The following is a 20889-nucleotide window of genomic DNA, read 5'->3' on the forward strand; positions in this document are numbered from 1 at the left end:
GTGATTGAGTGAGTGAGAATTGTCTTCTCATCTTCCTAGTCTCATCTTGAGTGCCTTGGTTCCTCAAGTGGCGGCAATTCACACTTATCTTGGAGCAATCACACTTCAAGTGGCGTGTTCATCAACCAAGAACTATAACCACATATGTCTTCTTTCTTTTCCATCTATTTCTTCCATTTCCATGTCCATATGAACTCCTTAAACATGTCTTGGGACTTTTCTTGCAATTCTATTCGGTGTTTTAGCTTCATTTGTTATTTTGTTCGGTTCATCTTCTTCTTTGCTGAATATAATCGGTTCATCTTCCTTTCTATGGCTTTGTTCAGTTCATTTAACTTCTAAGGCAATTTAATCGGTTCATTTCAATTCTTATACCTTTTAATCGGTTCAATTGACAAGAAAGGGGCTTCCATATGAGTTTTGGTGTATTGGTGCAAGTTTTGGTGAGTTCTTGAAACATAAAACATTGATCCATTTCTATAAAAGTGCCTATTCAATCTCCAACTCAAGTTGATTCCATAAAATGTCAAAGAATCATCTATATCTTGCTATTGGAATCATATCACATGTGACAAACTTTCTGCACACAAACTATATTTTCTTAATTTGACCCACAGAGAAAAGTGCATTCTCTCGGAAGGGCGGTGCATGAGCATTATGTCCGTGTGAAGTGAGTGAGGAGGGGGCCACCTATATGCATGTGAAAAAGGGCAATCACAGATGGACTTGGGTCATGTCAGACTTGGTGGTGACCTGGTAGGGAATAAGTCTTGACCAATGAAGGAAAATGTGGTGATCTGTGATAAAGTTTCTGCACACATAGTACATTTTCTTAATTTGACCCATAGAGAAAAGTGCATTTTCTCGAAAGGGCGGTGCATGAACATCATGTCTGTGTTAAGTGAATGAGGAGGGGGCCACCTATATGCATGTGAACAAGCGCAATGACATATGGACTTAGGTCATGTCAGACTTGGTGGTGATCTGGTAGGGAATAAGTGGTGACCTATGAAGAAATATGTGGTGACTTGTGACAAAGTTTCTGCACACAGAGTACATTTTGGGAAGGGCACCCCTTCACCACTTGATCATTTTGACTCAATCCAATATTTCTAGTGTAAGCTAAAGTGCAACCCTTCACCACTGGATGAATTTTGTTCAAGCCATTAATTTTAGTGTGACCAAAAAGGCACCCCTTCACCATTGAATCATTTTTGGCTTAATCCAATATTTTTAGTGTAAGCTAGAGTGCACCCCTTCACAACTGGATCAATTTCGTTCAAGCTATTAATTTAGTGTGACTGAAAAGGCACCCCTTCACCACTGGACATGTTTAGCTCGACCGAAATTATTTAGTTCAAGCGAAAAAAACATCATTTCTTAAATACAAGTAATTTTGGCCTTTGGGTGTGATGTAAGTTGATTTTGAGATTCATTATACACTTTAAGAACAAAATGAGGAATGGACTAAAAGAAGACAAGGTGCAACACAATAAGGAGGCTTAAGAAAACATCAATGGAGTTCAATGCCTTCCAAATGATGAACCAAACTCATAGAACATGAGTGTCATTTCCTTACACAACAAAATAACGAATAAAAAACTAGAATAGAATGTGAAAATTGAAAGGAAAGCAATAACAACACATTAAACCGAATAAAAACACAATATAAAGCAAATGAACCGATTGAAATGAAGAATTAAGTGCAGAATTGAAAAGGAAAACACAAGAATAACCAGAACAATCAGTAGAATTGAAGAACAAGACAACACAACATATTTTGGAATTGAATGGAATGGAGAAAAACAGAATTAAAAGATGAATGATAGGAATAACTTATGTGAATGAAGCCATGGAAGGGATGAACACGTCACTTGGATGGTGATTGATCCAAGATAAGGGCAAGATGTCGCCACTTGAGAGCTTCCCAAACTCACAAGATAAGACTAGTAGAAGGAGAAACAATTCTCACAACTCACAATTTGTGTATAGTAACTTTTCTTCAAATTCCAAATCTGAATTTACATGAGCATAACACCTCTATTTATAATGTAAGAGGGCTGAAATTAAAGTGGGAAAATTCAAATGAGAAGCATTTCAATTTGGCGCCTAATACATGTCACAAGGGAGGTGTGACTTGGTTTCTTTCTTTAGCACCTCCTAAAACTACACCTATATCTTCTTTTTATGTCACATGGAAGGTGTGACTCATCTTTGTACATTAGCACCCCTTATATTTATATCTACACCTTCCTTTTATGTTCTACTTAATTTCTACTCTAAAGAAATTATAAAAAGATAATCAATTTATGCTCATCTATTATGGCTTGTGCCCTTGCTCTTAATAATCTTTTGAGGCATGTTGGATGATGAAATCATGTGTTGGGCTTGGGCCTCAGTTTGGGCCTCCGTATTAAGAACACTAATAAGAAAAACTTCAAGTGTTGTGGTTCATGACCATTCCTTCTATTGATGACATCTTTATTTGCTTGTTGAGATGACCCTTAAAGTATAACATCCTTTGTCATCTTCATGTATTTTTGGGTCACATCAGGGTGAAACCAAATTAGGTGTGTCAAGTGAAAATGCACCACTGCTAAGAGTACTCAATTTTTTAATTTAGAAATACCTTTTGCATTCTTATTTCCAAAATAAATATTTGAATAACGATTTTTCAAAGAAGAGAAAACATAACATTTTGTAAAAAATATATTTTTTTGGGATAACCATGTTACTTTAATCTTACAAAATATATTCAATACGGTCACAAAATTTTCATACAAACATATACAACCCACCCATTGCATATGGGTGACGAAACATCTACCACCATTGTTCAATAATACATAAGAAAATTGTACACGTGTAATTCATAAACTCCATCCTCAATACATTGTCGCATTTGTCAACATTTACTTAAGGCATTGTTTTTACCTGCAAAGGAATAAGAAAGATGACTTAAAAACATCTTGATGTATAACAAATTTAGTGAATAAGACATTGGAACAAGTTATAATAGAAATAATCGAATGACCTGAGGTGCACTTCAGTGGTGTGAACTAATCAAATTACTATCTAATGGTGTCAAGAGCGAAACAATAATATTAGTTATTATTACATATTATTCAGAGTTATACATCATTTGAAACAATTAAGTTCTTCCCACCTCATGCCCCTCCCCAACCAAGACGAACACTCACTTGACATTTCCAGAAACAGTTTCCCTGGGTTTGTGTAGGAAGTGTAATGTGAGTCACCACATCTTCCTACTAGGGTCACCACATAGTGTTACCCTCTAAGTTCAGTGAATTTTGTGCTTACTTAACACTGTCCTACTCTCATGGCCTCTGAAGAACTCATTTAACCCACTTTCTCCCTACCACATGCCCCATCCCAACCAACACGAACACTCACTTCCCATCTCCAAAAAAAAAATTCCCTGGGTATGTGCAGGAAGTGTAATGTGGGTCACCACATATTCCTACTAGGGTTACCACATACTGTCACCCTCTAAGTTGAGTGAATTTGTGTGCTCACTTCACACTGTCCTACTCTCATGGCCTTTAAAGAACTCATTTAACCCACTTTCTCCCCACCTCATACCCCTCCCCAACCAAGACGAACACTCACTTGACATTTTCAAAAAAAAAGTTTCCCTGGGTGTGTGCAGGAAGTGTAATGTGGGTCACCACATATTCCTACTAGAGTCACCACATACTATCACCCTCTAAATTCAGTGAATTTTTGTGCTCATTTCACATTGCTCTACACTCATGGCCTCTATATACCTCATTTAAATCACTTTCTTCACACCTCATGCCCCACCCCAACCAACACGAACACTCACTTCCTATTTCCAAATTTTTTTTCCTTGGGTATGTGCAGGAAGTGTAATGTGGGTCACCACAAACTGTCACTCTTTAAGTTAAGTGAATTTTTGTGCTCACTTCACAGTCTCCTACTTTCATGGCCTCTAAAGAACTCATTTAACTAACTTTCTCCCCACCTCATGCCCCTCCTCAACCAAGACAAACACTCACTTGACATTTCCATGAAAATTTTCCTTGAGTCTGTGCAAGAAGTGTAATGTCGGTCACCACATATTCGTACTAGGGTCATAACATACTGTCACTCAATAAGTTGAGTGGATTTTGTGGTTAGTTCACACTGGACTACTATCATGGCCTATAAAGATCTCGTTTAACCCACTTTCTCCCCACCTCATGCCTTCTAGAACCAACACGAACACCCACTTAACAATTCCATAAAAAGTTTACTTGGGTTTGTGCAGGAAGTCTAATATAGGTCACCACATATTCCTACTAGGGTTACCACATACTGTCACCCTCTAAGTTCAGTGAATTTTGTGCTTACTTAACATTGCCTTACACTATTAGCCTCTAAAAACCTTATTTAACTCACTTTCTCTCCACATCATGCCCCACTCAACCAAAATAGCTTTAGAAAATGTCTTTTTTAGAGAAAAATAATACTAAAAAAGCATACATAGTTACACAAACTAAGTAAACGAAAATATATACTCTTAACAATATATTCCACAAAAAAACAAGTCATGCTCCATAAAAAAAACAAATAATAAACTTAGACAACTATGACCGCATCAGATTTAAACACAGACTTTGACTCATACAAGTGTCAACACATGACAAATAACATGAATCATCCAATACAAAAGCACACAACATGAATGTTTTACTTAAAAAAAATAGAAAATGTATTATCATTTGTCACCAATCCCTAAACCCTAATCCCACTATAGAAGAGAAGAGAAAGGGGAGAAGAAAACTTAATAAAAAGATGAAAGATGACGACAGGACGACAAAAATGTGAAGGAGAAGGTACATGTCACAGCAGCAATCCACTGAAGAATGAAGGTGAACAAAAACGGAACCAACGAAAAAAAAAAAAAACACCATGGAAAGAGAAAAAAAAGTGAAGAGATGTCGCAGTTTCTTAATCCTAATTTCTTTACATTTTAGCCGTAAAATAAAATGTTAAGTCTATTGAACGCGAACCCCACAACTTTAATAAAATAATATTAACTTTGTCACAGTATACTGGACGATGGTTGTTCAAATATCAGGAATTTTTTTAACTAGTGCACGACACCTTTTAAAAATAACTTTTTTTATTCGAGTAACTTTTTCTTTAATCGATTTGATTTGATGGGACGGTGCATTACTGATAAACTTTGAAAATAAACAAACGGGCAAAGCTGAAAAAGCAAGAAAGAAAAAAAGCATTCATTTTTGCTTAGGTGTTGTTCAGGGATTGCAACCATGGCTGCAACAAAAGCTCCATCCAATGAGCAGGTTTACAAAGTTCCCCTCAAAGTTTTGGTGGACAGAAGTGAAAACAAAGTTGTGTTTGCTGAGGCAAGTAAAGATTTCGTTGACGTTCTACTGAGTTTCTTAGCATTGCCTTTAGGTACTATTGCAAGACTCGTTGCTAAGGAGTCAAACATTCCACCAGTGAAACTTGGCAGCCTGAGTTCATTGTATGAAAGTGTGTCAAATCTTGAAGAAGAGCATCTATGGACACCGACATGCAAAGAAATGCTTCTTCACCCAAGGAGTTCTATGGAATCTTATTACCAACACCTGAAACTCAACATCGACGACACTGACCCCACAAACTATTTCCTATGTGAAAACTTGGATTGTAGTAGAAAGCCAAGTGGGAGCCTTTTAAGCATTTTCAACAATCAAAGATGCAGTTGTGGAAAACTAATGAACAGAATAGTGTCCCCAGAAAATAATACTCTAGAAAATGGCTTTGTTAAGGAAACTGCTACTTTTATAATTTGTGACGATCTTTCTGTGTTGCCTAATATTCTTGTAACAAGTCTGAATCTGCTCCAGAAGCTTGGAATCAAAGACATGGATGCTATTGAGGAACAAACTGTGGATATCAGCAAGAGGGAGGTATGTGCTAAATAGCTAGGATATCGTTTTTTATATTCATTTATTGTTATTAGTTTTATTGCTTTTTCTCTCTGATTCATTCTTTTTATTTTGTATAGGTGGTTGATCTTCTAAAGTTGTCGATGATATCAAAGAGCCCTTTGACAGATTTTATCTTTGAGAAGAAACCACGAGTTGATGATTTCAACCCAATAAACGAATCCTGGTTTGAGAGAGGAGAAGAATCATCTGATGAAGGTAGAAGGATAGTTGTGAGGGCACTGGTAAGAAAATCAAATAAAAAGATTATGTTTACTGGTGCAGAGGAAGATTTTGCAGACTTTCTTTTTAGTTTTTTGACTTTACCTTTGGGTGGGGTGTTGCACATGTTGGAAGGAAATTCTTCTTTGGGCTGCATAGATAAATTACACAAAAGTATTTCCGAACTGAGTCCTGATCGATATTTAAGGTCACAGAGACTAAAAGAGGAATTAGCTAATCCTAAGTGTGCCACTCAATTCACCATCAGTGGTCAGATATTACCAATTGGCGAGGTATCCTTGCCTGTTTATTATTGCAATACTTTCTTTGATGGCGTAAGGCACACTTTCGCTCTTTCTACCTCAACCAGAACTCCTTATTATGACTATGACAAAAATGTTCGATTGGAGATTTTAGATGGAAAGTCCTCTATTGGGGATTTTTGGATTGGTAAAGGATTTGCCAAAGGACCATCAACGTTCATGGTGACAGATGATTTGGTTGTGACTCCAATGTCATCCATTTCTGCTGTTTCATATCTAAATAGGTCACAAGTCCCTCTCTCTGACTTGGAAGAAAGGGTCATTAGCGTTGGTGTGAAGGAGGTAAGACACGTTCTCTCATGCTGAGTTATCCATCACACACTATTGCTTGAATCAGATTACAATAGTATACTCATACCTGTTGGTTTCATGGTGCAGGGTTTGGCCATACTAAAAGCTTCCCTCACCTCAACATCTGCTTTATCAAACGCTCTACAACAATTCACAAAAATCAATGAGCTGGAGAATTTATCAACTATTTCTATCTTGTAAGGTGCTACAAAATAAGTACTTACTTACTTTTACTTATTTTATGAGACTCCTTAAATAATTATTAAATCTTTCTTCTTTCAGTATAATTTTATTGAATCTGTCATTTTCAAAATATCTGATACTTTTCGGTTTGTTATAAAATTTGAATACTTAATATCAAGTATATATGAGTGTTTTTGTTTAATTAAATGATGGGGCTGAAGTCCAACAAAAAGTCTTACACTATTTTTTAAAATAAACATTTTTTTCTATTTCCAAAATGAATAACCGTCAAACGATAGACGCTTTAGATAAGACAACTTTGCCAATACGATTTTGAAAATATTTATATGCGAAATATGATTTTAAAATATTTTAATATATTAAATTTTGAAAAAAAAAATCGTGGTATGGTATTTCCTCAATTTAATGATTTTGTATGTTATTTCACATTTTTATCCACTTTTTGTGATATTGTGGTTAGTACATATTTGTTCTCCCACGCATATCTTCTTTGTACACTTTATCTTGGTAGCATGTATTGTATGGAATGTGTTGTCAATACTCAAATTGATTAAATTTGACGGTTGTAAAATAGATTAAAGGTACAACTATCTGACTTACAACTGTTACATGAATTGTAATTAGACCACTAATTTGATGTTGTCGATATGAAATCCACAAAAAAGAGTCAAACAATAGAAAATAACGTTATTAATTTGTTAGATTACTTATAAAGAATTTAGTTGTTAGAGGATGAAAAGGATAACCTGTTTCGGTTGCAATTGATCTAACGTTTTCTGGATTTCAACCATGCTTATCGCACTTGTGTTTGATCGATGAAAATCTTGAGTTCACCTACGATCAATATTTGTTATGTCATAATTAATATGAAGTTTTTTAATGTACAATATTGAATGAAAAAAATTAATAGTAACCTTTAGGCATTCGGTCCCACACCCAATAATGTAATAACGACATGCACTTTCGAATATTGTCTTTATTATAATTAATTTTGTGATCCAATGCACGATACAAACACGCCAACAAAGTTGACCCCCAATTAAAGTTTCATACATTATTCAAGTTAGTTAATAACAGTAGATACATCAAATGAACCCGACTACCCGATGTGTTAGGCATCAATGAACTTCCAATTAATTTCAATATGTGTGCTCGTGCATGTTGTGCAATATTAATATTCGTTGCATCGTGTGGCAAGTCCTGAAAAGAACTATTCAATTAAGATATCTTGATTGTGTTTCCTTGAATTACAGTTTCTAGCGCCAAGGATTTGAACAATGTCTCTGAGAGATACCAAGTCACCACTACTAATGTCCATAACAGGTTCCCCATCAATTGGGAGCCCAAGTTGAACAACAATATCTTCTAAGGAGATTGTCGTCTCTTGGAGTGGCAGATGAAAGGTGTGCATTTCAATTCTCCACCTTTCGACTAATGTGATTTATGTCAATGTTGTTCAATGTCGGTATATGTCCAAACCCAACATATTCAATTAAATTTCAGACTCGGTGATCAATTCTTTTGAAATGTTTGAGAACCCAAATGGAATGTCGTCTAGGCCTTCCATAAATCAGTCTTTCGTTCCCCTCCCATAAAGTCTTTGTCACATGTTTATGTTGCAACCACAAAAGGGATCAGATGGTAGTCGTACATTGGTTGTCATTGGTAGCTGAAAAAATAAAAATATGAAAGTTCTAAATTTCTTAAATATTTAGACTTCTAAGTTGACAAAATAAATTTAATACTTCCTTGATGATATGGAAGACTAGACACTGGTACAAAACACAAGTTAAATTCTATCTCTTGAATCACAAGGAGGAGGCAACAATGAAGGAAATGATGGTATGCTTTTGTGAACTAACAAACCAATTTAAATGCAATCCAACACATTCAAACAACATATCCACGGTGTCATGCTTTCACAAGTGAATAGGAAACATTATTCAGAATCTCTATCAAAACACAACTTTCAAGCATAATGTAGTGTTTAATTCACCTATGATGTGGAGTAATTCGGTGCAACTTCAGTCAATATTCTCTCGTGAATCAAGTTATGTAGTGAAGGAAAGTACATGAAGAAAAAAGACAAAACAAGTGAAACAAAACAAGTGAAGGAGCGTACATAAAGAAAAATGTCAGTATGTTCAATTAAAGTTATCTAAATTTCTATTTTTTTTAAATATTAAAAAATGTCTATTAAAATATTTAAAACGTATTTGTATATATTGTATACATTTTTTTAATTTTATATATTATTATACTAGAATATTTAAAATAATACGATTTCAATCATATATATAATTTTTTTAATTTAATGTATTAAAATATTAAAAATGTATATGTTAGAAATTGTATTTAGCATATACAATTTATTATTTTTCTCTAAAGTATTTACGATTGGGGCGATTTTGTCTTATCTAAAACATGCATGGATTTGTCCATTTTAAAAATAGAAAAGAAATTATCCATTTTAAAAAAATCGAAACAAAATTACACTAGTTTAAAAAAAAAACTCTATTTTTAAATAAGCCTGGTCATAAAGCAAATAAAGTAAACGGTATGCCATTGCATTTAATACATTAATTTTCTTAAAATATATTTATTCTTTTCTGTGCTACAATATTTTGTAAGTGTCTCTTGGATGTTCGTTAATTCACGTTGGTAATATATGCATAGAGCTCTTAAATACCTCCTTAAAAAATAACGTAATTTTTTTTATTGTAATCAAAATTAATTTATTTCAGTGTTTATTCTTTTTTCCTTTTTCTTAAACTCTTCACCTCTCTATTTAATTTTAGCTTATAATGAATATCCATTAAAAACATTTTAAAAAATATGTACACCTTAACACGATGAGAATACTTTATAATGTAATAAAACACCCACACGATAGAACAAGATAGTTGTTTAATTTTATTCATGCTAAATAAACATAACTAACATTTTAAATATGATAGTTTAGTGATAAATTATCTATATACATATTCATGATTTCATATTTAAAAACAAATCGGTCCTCGAATGTTTTTTATTATTTAAGTATTTTTCATCAAGTTAATATTTAAAATAACAAGCCGTTAAAATAATTGATAAAATGTTTTATCACAACTCTATTTTTTAGTAATGATTAATATAGTAACATGTTTTCAAATTTAGTTTTCATTAAGTTTGAGATTCACTACCGTATAATATAATTTCACTTCTTTAAAATAGAAATTAATGAAAGTTATGTGTTTAAAAAAATAACTATTGATAATTTTAAAAAAAAGATATTGAGGTGCCTCTTTAAGAGGAATGTGAAAAAAAAGAGGTTATAACTGAAGTAAATAGAAGATGAAGAGTTTAAACAAAAGTATAGTAAAAAAATTGAAACAAGCTTTAATTATAATGGAAATATTATTTAAATATTCATGATTTTTGTAATATTTTGTTAATTGAAAAGGTATATGGTAATGGGTAGCAAAACCAAACTTTTCCTTTTCAAAACCGTCTAAAAAGTAGAACAGGTGAATTATCATCTTCTTTTATCGGTAGCAGGTCAACCAAATCAAATATGAAGAGTTCTAATTTAAAACAATAATGCTCTATAAGTAGAGTTTGGCAAAGCAGATGTGTGATTGTGAAGCCACAATGGTTGGAAATGCAACTCCATCAGGGGATCAAGATCACACAGTTTCCCTGAATGTTTTGGTACACAAAGAGAAAAATAAAGTTGTGTTTGCTGAGGCAGGGAAAGATTTTGTGGATTTTCTACTCAGTTTCTTAACTTTGCCATTAGGGACTATTGCTAGACTGGTGGCGCAAGAGTCCAATGTACAACCACTGAAAGTTGGCAGTCTGAGCACATTGTATGAAAGTGTGTCACATCTTAAAGAAAATTTTCTATGGATTCAAAGGTGCAAGGAAATGTTACTGCAACCAAGGAACTCTATGGAAGATTATTGCCAAAAATTGAAGCTGAATATTGATGACACTGAACCTAAAAGCTACTACTTTTGTGAGAACTTGTTGCAATGTATTATAAAGCCGTATCTTGTGAGCACTTTTAGGAATCAAAGATGTGGTTGTGGAAAATTAATGAACAGGGTGGTGAGATCTTTAGACATATTGAGTTCAGAAAATGGCTTTGTGAAGGAATCTGCTTCTTTTTTAGTTTCTGATGATCTTCATATAATGCCTAATGTTTTTGGAGCAAGTGCAAATCTGTTTCTTAAGCTTGCGATTGAAGACATGGAGACTCTTAGGAACAAATTGTGGATAGGAGGTATGTCTATTTTTAACTTGGTTTTTATATTTTTTCATTCTTTGTTTTCATTGGTTCGTTCATTTTTTATTGTAGGTCTTGGATTTTTGAAGGTTCTTCATGTGCTTCTTGTACATGGCAATTGGCGGTGTAGTGAAAGAGAATAGGAACAGGGAGCGGTGTGCGGTGGTAAAGGGGCAGAGAGAGAAGATAACCACAGTAATTAATCAAAGGAGAAAACAAACTTTATTAAACTTGAATTCACCAATTACAAGAGAAAAAGGTTATATGCTAAATATACCCTGAAGATGCAATCGGGATGCAATTGGGCTTGGCCCATACAAAACAGAAAAAATGGTCCAGAAAGATAAAACCCCCCCTCAAGCTAGTGGGTGAATGTTCTGTACACTAAGCTTGCTAAGAAGCCTATGAAAAACTTCACTGTGTAGCGGTTTTGTGAGAAGATCTGTAGGCTGGTTTTCGGTGCTTATAAGGAGTAAGTGAAATAAACCTTGTTGCAGTTTCTCCCTTACCACATGACAATCGATATCAAGATGTTTAGTCCTTTCATGAAAACTGCTGTTATGTGCAATGTGCCTCGCAGATTGGCTATCACAGTAGAGGCTTGCTGTTTTGTTGGTATTGATATCCAGGTCTTCAAGCAAATATTTGAGCCATTGAATTTCACAGCATGTGGATGCAAGTGCTCGATATTCAGCTTCAGAGGAAGACCTTGATATAGTGCTCTGCTTCTTTGTTTTCCATGATACAAGAGATTCTCCAAAAAAGATGCAGTATCCAGTAGTTGACCATCGAGTAGAAACACAAGAGGCCCAGTCAGAATCACTAAAGGCTTGAATTTGAATGTTTGTGTCTCTAAGATAGAATATACCTTGTGCTGGTGATGATTTCACATATCTTAGAATTCTCTGAGCAGCTTGATGATGTAGCTTTGTTGGTGCTTGAACAAATTGACTGAGGAACTGAACAGAGAAACTGATGTCTGGTCTAGTGTGCACCAAATAAAGTAACCTTCCGATAATTCTTCGATATGCGGTAATGTCATGCACAGGGTGGTTCTGTTCGAAAAGCTTCTCATTCTTTTTAACCATAGGAGTTGTTGCTGGCTTAGCATTTAGCATACCTGCATCTGCCAAAATCTCAAGAGCTTACTTCCTTTGACATATATGGATACCTTTCTTAGTTCTAGCTACTTCTAATCCTAAGAAGAATTTAAGATTACCGAGGTCTTTGATTTCAAAGGCAACATTTAAAGAACTTTTCACTTTATTGATCTCATTCATATTATTTCCAGCAATAAGAATATCATCAACATATATGAGGAGAGCCATAAAGGAGGTTTCAGTTTTTTTTTATAAACATAGAACTATCAGCTTTTGAATGAACAAAATTAATGGTAAGAAGAAAGGAAGTGAGTTTATCGTACCATTGTTTGCTAGCTTGTTTCAAGCCATATAAAGCCTTGGTTAGCCGAGTAACCTGATGAGATTTTTTAGTGATGACTCCAGGAGGTAATTCCATGTATACTTCTTCTTGTAGATCACCGTGTAAGAAAGCATTGTTTACGTCCAGCTGTTCTAGATGCCAATCCTTGATAGATGCAATAGTTAGAATACTTCGTATGGTAGTAAGTCTAGCTACATGTGAGTATGTTTCCATATAATCAATACCTTCACGCTGCGTATATCCTTTCGCTACAAGCCTAGCCTTGTATCTCTCGATGTCTCCATTAGCTCTTCGTTTGATTTTGTATACCCATTTGCAACCAATGGGCATTTTGTTGGGAGGAAGATCCATATCCCAGGTCTTGTTGACTTCTAGTGCCTTAATTTCCATCTCCATAGCTTTCACCCATTCAGGGAATTCTTTAGCTTCTTCATAGCATCGTGGCTCAGTTTGTGTTGAAACAGACAAAGTATACTTTAGTTGTCTTTCTGACAATTTTCTATAAGAAATAACAGAACTGAGTGGATAGAGTACCTTATCATTGTTTCTGAGAGTCTTGTTACATGGTGTTTCCATGATTTGATGATGATAATCTTCTAGATATGCAGGTGTTTTTCTTTCTCTTGTAGATCGTCTCAGAATTTCATGTTCAGCTTGTTCTTGGCTTTGTCTTTGTTCTTCTTGTTCTGTTAAGTTTTTCTCAATTCCAATCTGCTCAGGATCATCACAGTGATACCTCATTGGATCATTGGTCTCTTCTGCAATCACCTGCTCATTCCTTTCTTTTAAATCATAAAAATAAGTCTCATAAAAAATCACATTTCTGGATACAAAGGTTTCTCTAGAATGCACATCCATGACAATATAACCTTTTGTTCCTTGTTTGTAACCGAGAAATATGCACTTTCGTGCTCTAGGATCAAGTTTGCTTCTGTTTTGTTCAAGAGTTGAAGCAAAGCACAAACAACCAAACACTTTGATATCAGAAAGATCGGGCACACAATTATACAGAAGCTTGTAGGGACAATTATTTTGAATAACAGGTGAGGGTAAACGGTTTATTAAATGGACAACATGCACAATAGCAAAGGACCAAAAAGCTCTAGGCAAATTAGATTGAAACATTATGCAGCGAGTAACATTAAGAACATGTTGGTGTTTTCTTTCAACAGTAGAGTTTTGTTGTGGCGTTTCATTACATGAAGTTTGATGCATTATGCCATGCTTATCATAGAAATCCTTCCAGCAAAATTCTTTTCCGTTATCAGTCCTAATAGTTTTAATATCTTTATTAAATTGACTCTTAGCATAAGTGACAAAACGTTGCATATGCTCTCTAGTTCCACTTTTACTTTTCATTAAGTGTATCCAAGTATATCTGCTAAAATCGTCTACTATAGTTAAAAAATACTTGTGTCCGTGTATGGAGGAAACACCTAGAGGACCCCATATGTCCATGTGCACAAGATAAAAAATGCATTGGCTATTAGTTTTGCTAAGGGGAAAAGGGATCTTACGCTGTTTTGCAAGATGACAAGGAGCACAAACAGTTATGTCATTAGCATGTATACTAGCATGATTCTTGGCTAAATTTTCTAAAACTTTATTTGATGGATGGCCCATTCTACAATGCCAAAAGTTCAAGTTTTCAACAGCTTTAAAAGTGTTATCATTCTGAAAGAAAAAAACAAGATTGTCTTCCTTATCTGCACACAGCTGATAGAGACCATTCTTGATCTCAGCTCGACCAATCATCTTCAAGGTAGTCTTCTCCTGTATCTGACAAGCATTTTGTGAGAAAAGAAGTTGGCATCCTAAAGAGTTTGTCAGTCGCTGAACAGAGATAATATTCAACATAAAATTTGGTATATATAGAACATTATACAAAATAATATTTTTAGCCAATGTAACAGTTCCAGTACATGCAGCAGTGACAGTTTGATTATTTGGAAGCTTAACTTTTACAAGTTTAATTTTATAATAGCTAGTGAAAGAAGAGAGGGAGCAGGCTACATGATCTGTAGCCCCAGTGTCAATGATCCAAGAGTGCATACCTCTCTTACCTATGTTGTTTTTTATGGCAAAAGAATCTCCTATGGTGTTGTTTATCACCTTGTCTTTGTTCTTTGAATCTTGAATCATGTTTATCAGTTGTTGAAGTTGCTCCGGTCCAAAGGCTTTAAAGATTTGCTCATTGAGAGTTTCACTGTGTGCTTGTTTTTCAGTCTCAGACGCCAAATCACCCTCCTTCTCAAGAGCGTTTGCAGTGTAATTCATCTTCTGCTTCATCCAAGGTGGGAACCCGTGTTTTGAATAACACTCGTCAGCAGTGTGATTCATCTTGTGGCAGTAAGAACACTGCTTTCCATAATTTTTTCCTCTTCCTCTTCCATAACTATGTCCACCTTGACCAGTGTTGTTGCTCTTGTTGATTTTCTGATTGGCACTGTTGAACATTATCTTTGTATCCATCCCCATGCCTTCATTCAAGTGACGTTCTTGTTGAAGAACCAAAGAGAAGACACGGCTGATTCCTGGTAGAGGTTTTGTCAAAAGAATTTGCGTTTTAACAACATTATACATTTCTCCCAATCCTTTCAAGAAACACATTACCCGTTCAGAGTCCCTATAGCTGGACATGGTCTTCATCTTGGATTTTTGAAGGTTCTTCATGTGCTTCTTGTACATGGCAATTGACGGTGCAGTGAAAGAGGATAGGAACAGGGAGCGGTGTGTGGTGGTAAAGAGGCAGAGAGAGAAGATAACCACAGTAATTAATCAAAGGAGAAAAAAAAAAACTTTATTAAACTTGAATTCACCAATTACAAGAGAAAAATGGTATATGCTAAATACACCCTGAAGATGCAATCGGGATGCAATTGGGCTTGGCCCATACAAAACAGAAAAAAGGGCCCAGAAAGATAAAAGTAGGTACTAGATATGCTCAAGTTTTCATTGATCTCAAGAACCCCTTTGACAGATTTAATCTTAAGAAAGAAGAAATATATTGGTAATTTCACCCTTAGAAACCAAAACCTATTTGAGATTGGAAAAAATATCATCTGGTGAGGGTAGGCAAATGGTTGTGAAAATACAAATAAGAAAATCAAATGGGAAGATTCTGTTTGCTGAAGCTGAGGAAGAGTTTGTTGACTTTCTTTTTAGTTTTCTCACTTTTCCCTTGGGAGGAGTACTTCACATGCTTGAAGGATTTTCTTCAGTAAGTTGCATAGATAGATTATATAGGAGCATGAATGAACTGAGTTCATACAGATATTTAAGTTCATAGGAACTCAAAGAAAAACTAGCTAGCCCTCTATGTGCTCCACAATTTAACCTCAGCAACCAGATATTACCAATTGGGGTTGAAAGTTTTCCTTGTTCTTATTCATATGATGGTAGATCATTTAATATTGTTCATCCTAAATCCTCTACTGGAGAATCTTCGAGTCTTCCTGGATTTGTGAAAGGACCAGTAATGTACATGGTGACAGATGAGTTGGTTGTGACTCCAATGTCATCTATCTATGTTGTTTCATATCTAAAAGGAAAATGATTTTTCAACACCCGTTCCCTCTTTGCTCCAGATTACACCTTGCTGAGGTGGCTGTGAAACTGACATGGCATGGGGCATTTTTGTCAAATGAAATAGCACGGGATTTTGTTTTGAAAAAACCCTATTGAGAGGTGCAGTGAGAAAATAGAAAAAGCTCGAGAGGTAGCACGAAAACGTTGAACCCTAAGAAGGCGAGGACTGGCGAAGTCCGAAAAGGTTTCATTAGGAGTGTGAAGAGGTTGCGGGTGCTTACTTGAGCCCGGAGTTTTCGTTTGGCGAAATCGCGAAGACAAGGATTGTAGGTGGAGTGTGGCAAAGTGCGGCGGAGTCTGAAGAGGTTGCGGGTACTTAAAGGTTGTGCCCGCAGTTTTTGTTTGGCAAAAAGGTATGTAGGGTTGATTTTTTTTTGGGTTTTTTGTGGTCGCTTTTTGAATGCATTGGTGTTGTGGCCATTTTGGTTTTGAATGCATTGTTTAGGTTTTAGTGTTTATTTTTGGGAAATCCATGACTGTAACAGAACGTGATGAATGTAGGTGACTTTGTTAATAACCTTCCCTATCGAAGTGGAGGAAATATATCCCAAATCCTCAATAACTTCATGCATACAAGGAAACCCCCTTGCCTTGTACTTCACATGCATACTTAATGTGATAGGCACTATGAATATGCAAAGCGAGTAGAGCAAGTTGATCTTAATTAGTTTGAATTTTACTGATAGGATTTTGCTTACATCAACTTCAGAGGTATATGGAGATCCTCTTGTGCATCCCCAACCTGAAAGCTATTGGGGGCAATGTTAACCCTATTGGTAGGTTCCTTTATTTCATTCTTGGCTGAGACTTTGATGTTTGATTACCATAGGCAGCATGGGCTTGGTAATCAAACATCAAAGTTTCTCATAATTGCTCTCTCCTTTTCCTCATAATTGCTTCTCATTTTGTTTAAGACATATGCAGTAAGTTTTCCTTTGTTTTTTGACTTCTCCAGGTATTTTTATCTTTTCAACATAAATATACGCATTGCAAGATATGGACCACGCGTGAATATTGATGATGGACGTGTCAAGCACTTCGGTAACTACTTGAATTCATGCTAAAATGTTGCTACTCTAGATCATGTTTGGCTGCAACTCCAGATCAATCCTTGATTTACTTGTTTCAAAGTTTACTTTAATTTGGTGACAAACTATAATTTCTATTACTGTAATTTGATTCAATTCTGACATAATGAATGTTTCATTACAAGGTGGAACCCTTGACAATCCAATGTCCAGGAACACAAACTCGAAGTTTCTATTATGTCACTGAATCTTTGTATGTTGAATTAGTACCTGAATGTGATTATGATTTTTACGAGATGTCCCAGGTTGATGGCCTTATCCGTCTCATGGAAGGGCCGAACACTGGGCCAATCAACCTTGAAAAACCCAGGTTAGTTTCTACTGCAAGACCTGTATTTGAGTGTTGTTACTTCCTTTGTTGGGAAAGTATATTTTTCTCTGACTTCAGTCACTTATCTGAGTATATTTACATTCCAGGTGAATTTACAATGACTGAAGTTGTTGAGACTGTGAAAGAGGTCGGTTTCTAGTCTTAAATAATCTTTTGGTACAACTTCGAAAGGTGAAAGCAGAGATAGGAGAGCTAATAAACAATCCCCAATGCCTACTTATGGAGGCAGTTCACTCTGCTGGTTATTCCGAAGCATTGGCTATTGTTGATATTTCTCGGCAAGTGTACCGAATCAACTGTAATATAGTACTCTTTAAAGTACGAATGTCGAACCCACAAAGAACAATTCTAATTAAGATGTTCTGTTTTAAAACTCATCAAGTATAGAAAATAATTTTGATTGTTGAGAACTTGTTCATTACCAAATTAAAGATTTCACAAGTAACTAAGAGATATAGAGTTTGATTCAACCAAATACAAAACTAACTTATCAATTATAGAGAAAGATACTTGGGATTGAATTGTGTCTATCTCAATCATCTGTATTTTGAATAATACAATATATAATACTCAAAACTACTTATTCTTTATGCTTAATTTAAAGTCATTCATCTTGATTCCTCACAAATGAAATTCATAAGATAATTTCTCAAACACTGATTCCTCAAATATTTAACAAATCATCCAGCTTTAGGAACAGAATTATAATGCAATCAATAACAGCTTTATCAAGTATTTTTCGTTTATTTCAGATGCTTAAAGGTACTTTCCAGTTAAATTTAAGGATCAAAATCAAGACTCTATTGATCAGACAGAATCAAGCAATAAGCATAAAACGAAAATACCAAGAACAAGTAGAAAAGAGAATTATATATATATATATATATATATATATATATCACCAAGAATACATTTGATCAAGGTAAATTACATTCAATCCCAAGTTAGAAAGAACTTAGCCACTCATGACAGCTCCTCCAATCTTCATTCTTGATCTGGATTGCATAAGAAGGGCTGATCTGAGCAAGTTCTTCTCCTAAGAACAAAGGTTTCTTCTCTTTCTCTCCCTAGTCTCTCTCTATAAAAACCCAATATTTTTCCACCGCTGGTTTTGAGTTATGTTTCAGAATTTATATAATCAAATTTAGCTCAAGCTAGCCCGTTTTAACTTAAGCTAGATCTTTCGGTGCATTTTTAGCTTGAGCTAGCGATTCTAGCCTGAGCTAGATCAATACTGCACCTTTAATCAACTCTAGACAGTTTTAGCTTGAGCTAGCAATTCTAGCCTGGGCTAGAATTGTACTGCACCTTTAATCAACTCTGGACAGTTTTAGCTTGAGCTAAATCCTCTAGCTTGAGCTAAATCTTCTTGTGATCCAATTAAGTTTTTACTTTTTTTTCTTTCAATGCCAGCTTGAATGCATTCTTTCAATGCTTCATATTCATCTGCAATTTACACAAAAATTGAAATTAAATTTCTTCATTTGTTTCTTGGTTCAAAAAATATATAATCAGTTTTAATAATTCTCAGATTAGGGTAATTTTCTTACATTAAACAACAATTAAATTCCAAAGTGTTCAATTTTCTCAATCATAAAAACTACACATTGACACTTATCAGCTATGTAAGTTTAAACTATATATCTTCTAGTTTACAGCTGACTTTCATCGGTGATTTGATTTACCTTTGCCACTATGATCTTGAATTTTTCAAGTTTTCCCGTTTGAGTAGAGTTTTCTCTTTTTTTATTGCTATATGAAGTCAAGTTCACTATTTTATGTTCACATATAAGTAGATAATCTTTGAAGCTTTTAACTTGTTCTTTTATACAATGGAATCCAGATCTTCGTGTCTTGAATGAATATCAACAGATTCAATGTTTTTCTGCATTCAACAGTCTCTTCAACAATACAGGGTTATTTGGCATATATGCAACTACAATAAGGCACAATATTTTCTAAACACAGAAGGAGAATTATGTTTACATCACAGTGCATAAAGCTTTTCACAGGTCCCACTTAAAATCAAAGGGGTCCCCACTTAGATTCACATACCATAATTCAAGTTACTTTTGCACTATTGAATTTCCTAACTTGCAATGAGGTCACTGGACTGCCATCTCAACCCTCATAACACCAAAAAAACGAGATGCAAACATTGACTTGGAGGCTTACATGACAGTGCATAAATTTCTTCACAGGTCCCCACTTAAAATCAAAGGGGTCCCCACTTAGATTCACATACCACAATACAAGCTACTCTTCCACTATTGAATTGTCTAACCTCCAATGAGTTCACTGGGCTCCCATCTCAACCCTCACAACACCCTCGCAACACCAAAAAAATGAGATGCAAAATTGACTTGGGAGCTTACATAACAGTGCATAAAGTACTTCACAGGTCCCCACTTAAAATCAAAGGGGGCCCCATTTAGATTCACATACCACAATTCAAGCTACTCTTCCACTATTGAATTGCCTAACCTGCAATGAGGTCACTGGACTGCCATGTCAACCCTCATAACACCAAAAAAACGAGATGCAAACATTGACTTGGAGGCTTACATAACAGTGCATAAAGTTCTTCACAGGTCTCCACTTAAAATCAAAGGGGTCCCCATTTAGATTCACATACCACAATTCAAGTTACTCTTGCACTATTGAATTTCCTAACCTCCAATGAGCTTACTGGACTCCCATCTCAACCCTTACAACACCAAAAAAATGAGTTGCAAACATTGACTTGGAGGCTTACATGACAGTGCATAAAATTCTTCACAGGTCCCCACTTAAAATCAAGGGGGTCCCCACTTAGATTCACATACCAAAATTTAAGCTACTCTTGCACTATTAAATTGTCTAACCTCCAATGAGCTCACTGGACTTCCATCTCAACCCTCACAACACCAAAAAGTAAGATGCAAACATTGACCTAGAGACTTACATGACAATGCATAAAGTTCTTCACAGGTTTCCACTTAAAATCAAAGAGGTCTCCACTTAGATTCACATACCATAATTCAAGCTACACTTCCACTATTGAATTGCCTAACCTCCAATGAGTTCACTGCACTTCCATCTCAACCCTCAAAACACCAAAATAACAACAAACAAACATTGACTTGGATGGTTACATCACATAGCATAAAGTTCTTCACGGGTTCCCACT

The 20889-nt window shown here is 35.2% G+C and overlaps 1 protein-coding gene, 1 non-coding gene and 1 pseudogene across 3 annotated transcripts; all 3 read left to right on the top strand.

Annotated features, from left to right (window-relative positions):
• The first annotated feature begins 5198 nt into the window (after positions 1-5198).
• On the top strand, positions 5199-8710 carry LOC137826380 (uncharacterized). Of its 2 annotated transcripts, none has more exons than XM_068632327.2 (4): positions 5199-5945; positions 6044-6790; positions 6887-7001; positions 8257-8710. In XM_068632327.2, exons 1-3 carry the CDS (start codon positions 5301-5303, stop codon positions 6998-7000), a joined length of 1506 nt encoding a protein of 501 aa, XP_068488428.1. In that variant the 5' UTR covers positions 5199-5300; the 3' UTR covers position 7001; positions 8257-8710. The 2 variants fall into 2 exon arrangements, with proteins under 2 accessions (XP_068488428.1, XP_068488427.1); XM_068632326.2 differs by having other exon boundaries at positions 6887-6996.
• A 1840-nt stretch (positions 8711-10550) lies between these two features.
• LOC137824588 (uncharacterized) lies at positions 10551-16992 on the top strand. Its single transcript, XR_016514915.1, has 6 exons — positions 10551-11267; positions 11343-11359; positions 11937-12062; positions 14939-15062; positions 15419-15483; positions 15645-16992. It is a non-coding gene; the product is annotated as an uncharacterized LOC137824588 (transcript).
• On the top strand, positions 16774-18095 carry LOC150025427 (UDP-glucuronic acid decarboxylase 3-like; annotated as a pseudogene).
• Positions 18096-20889: the final 2794 nt, after the last annotated feature.

Source organism: Phaseolus vulgaris, chromosome 8 (assembly GCF_051622355.1).
Source record: "Phaseolus vulgaris cultivar YP4 chromosome 8, ASM5162235v1, whole genome shotgun sequence".
In the NCBI taxonomy this organism is placed as follows: domain Eukaryota; kingdom Viridiplantae; phylum Streptophyta; class Magnoliopsida; order Fabales; family Fabaceae; genus Phaseolus; species Phaseolus vulgaris.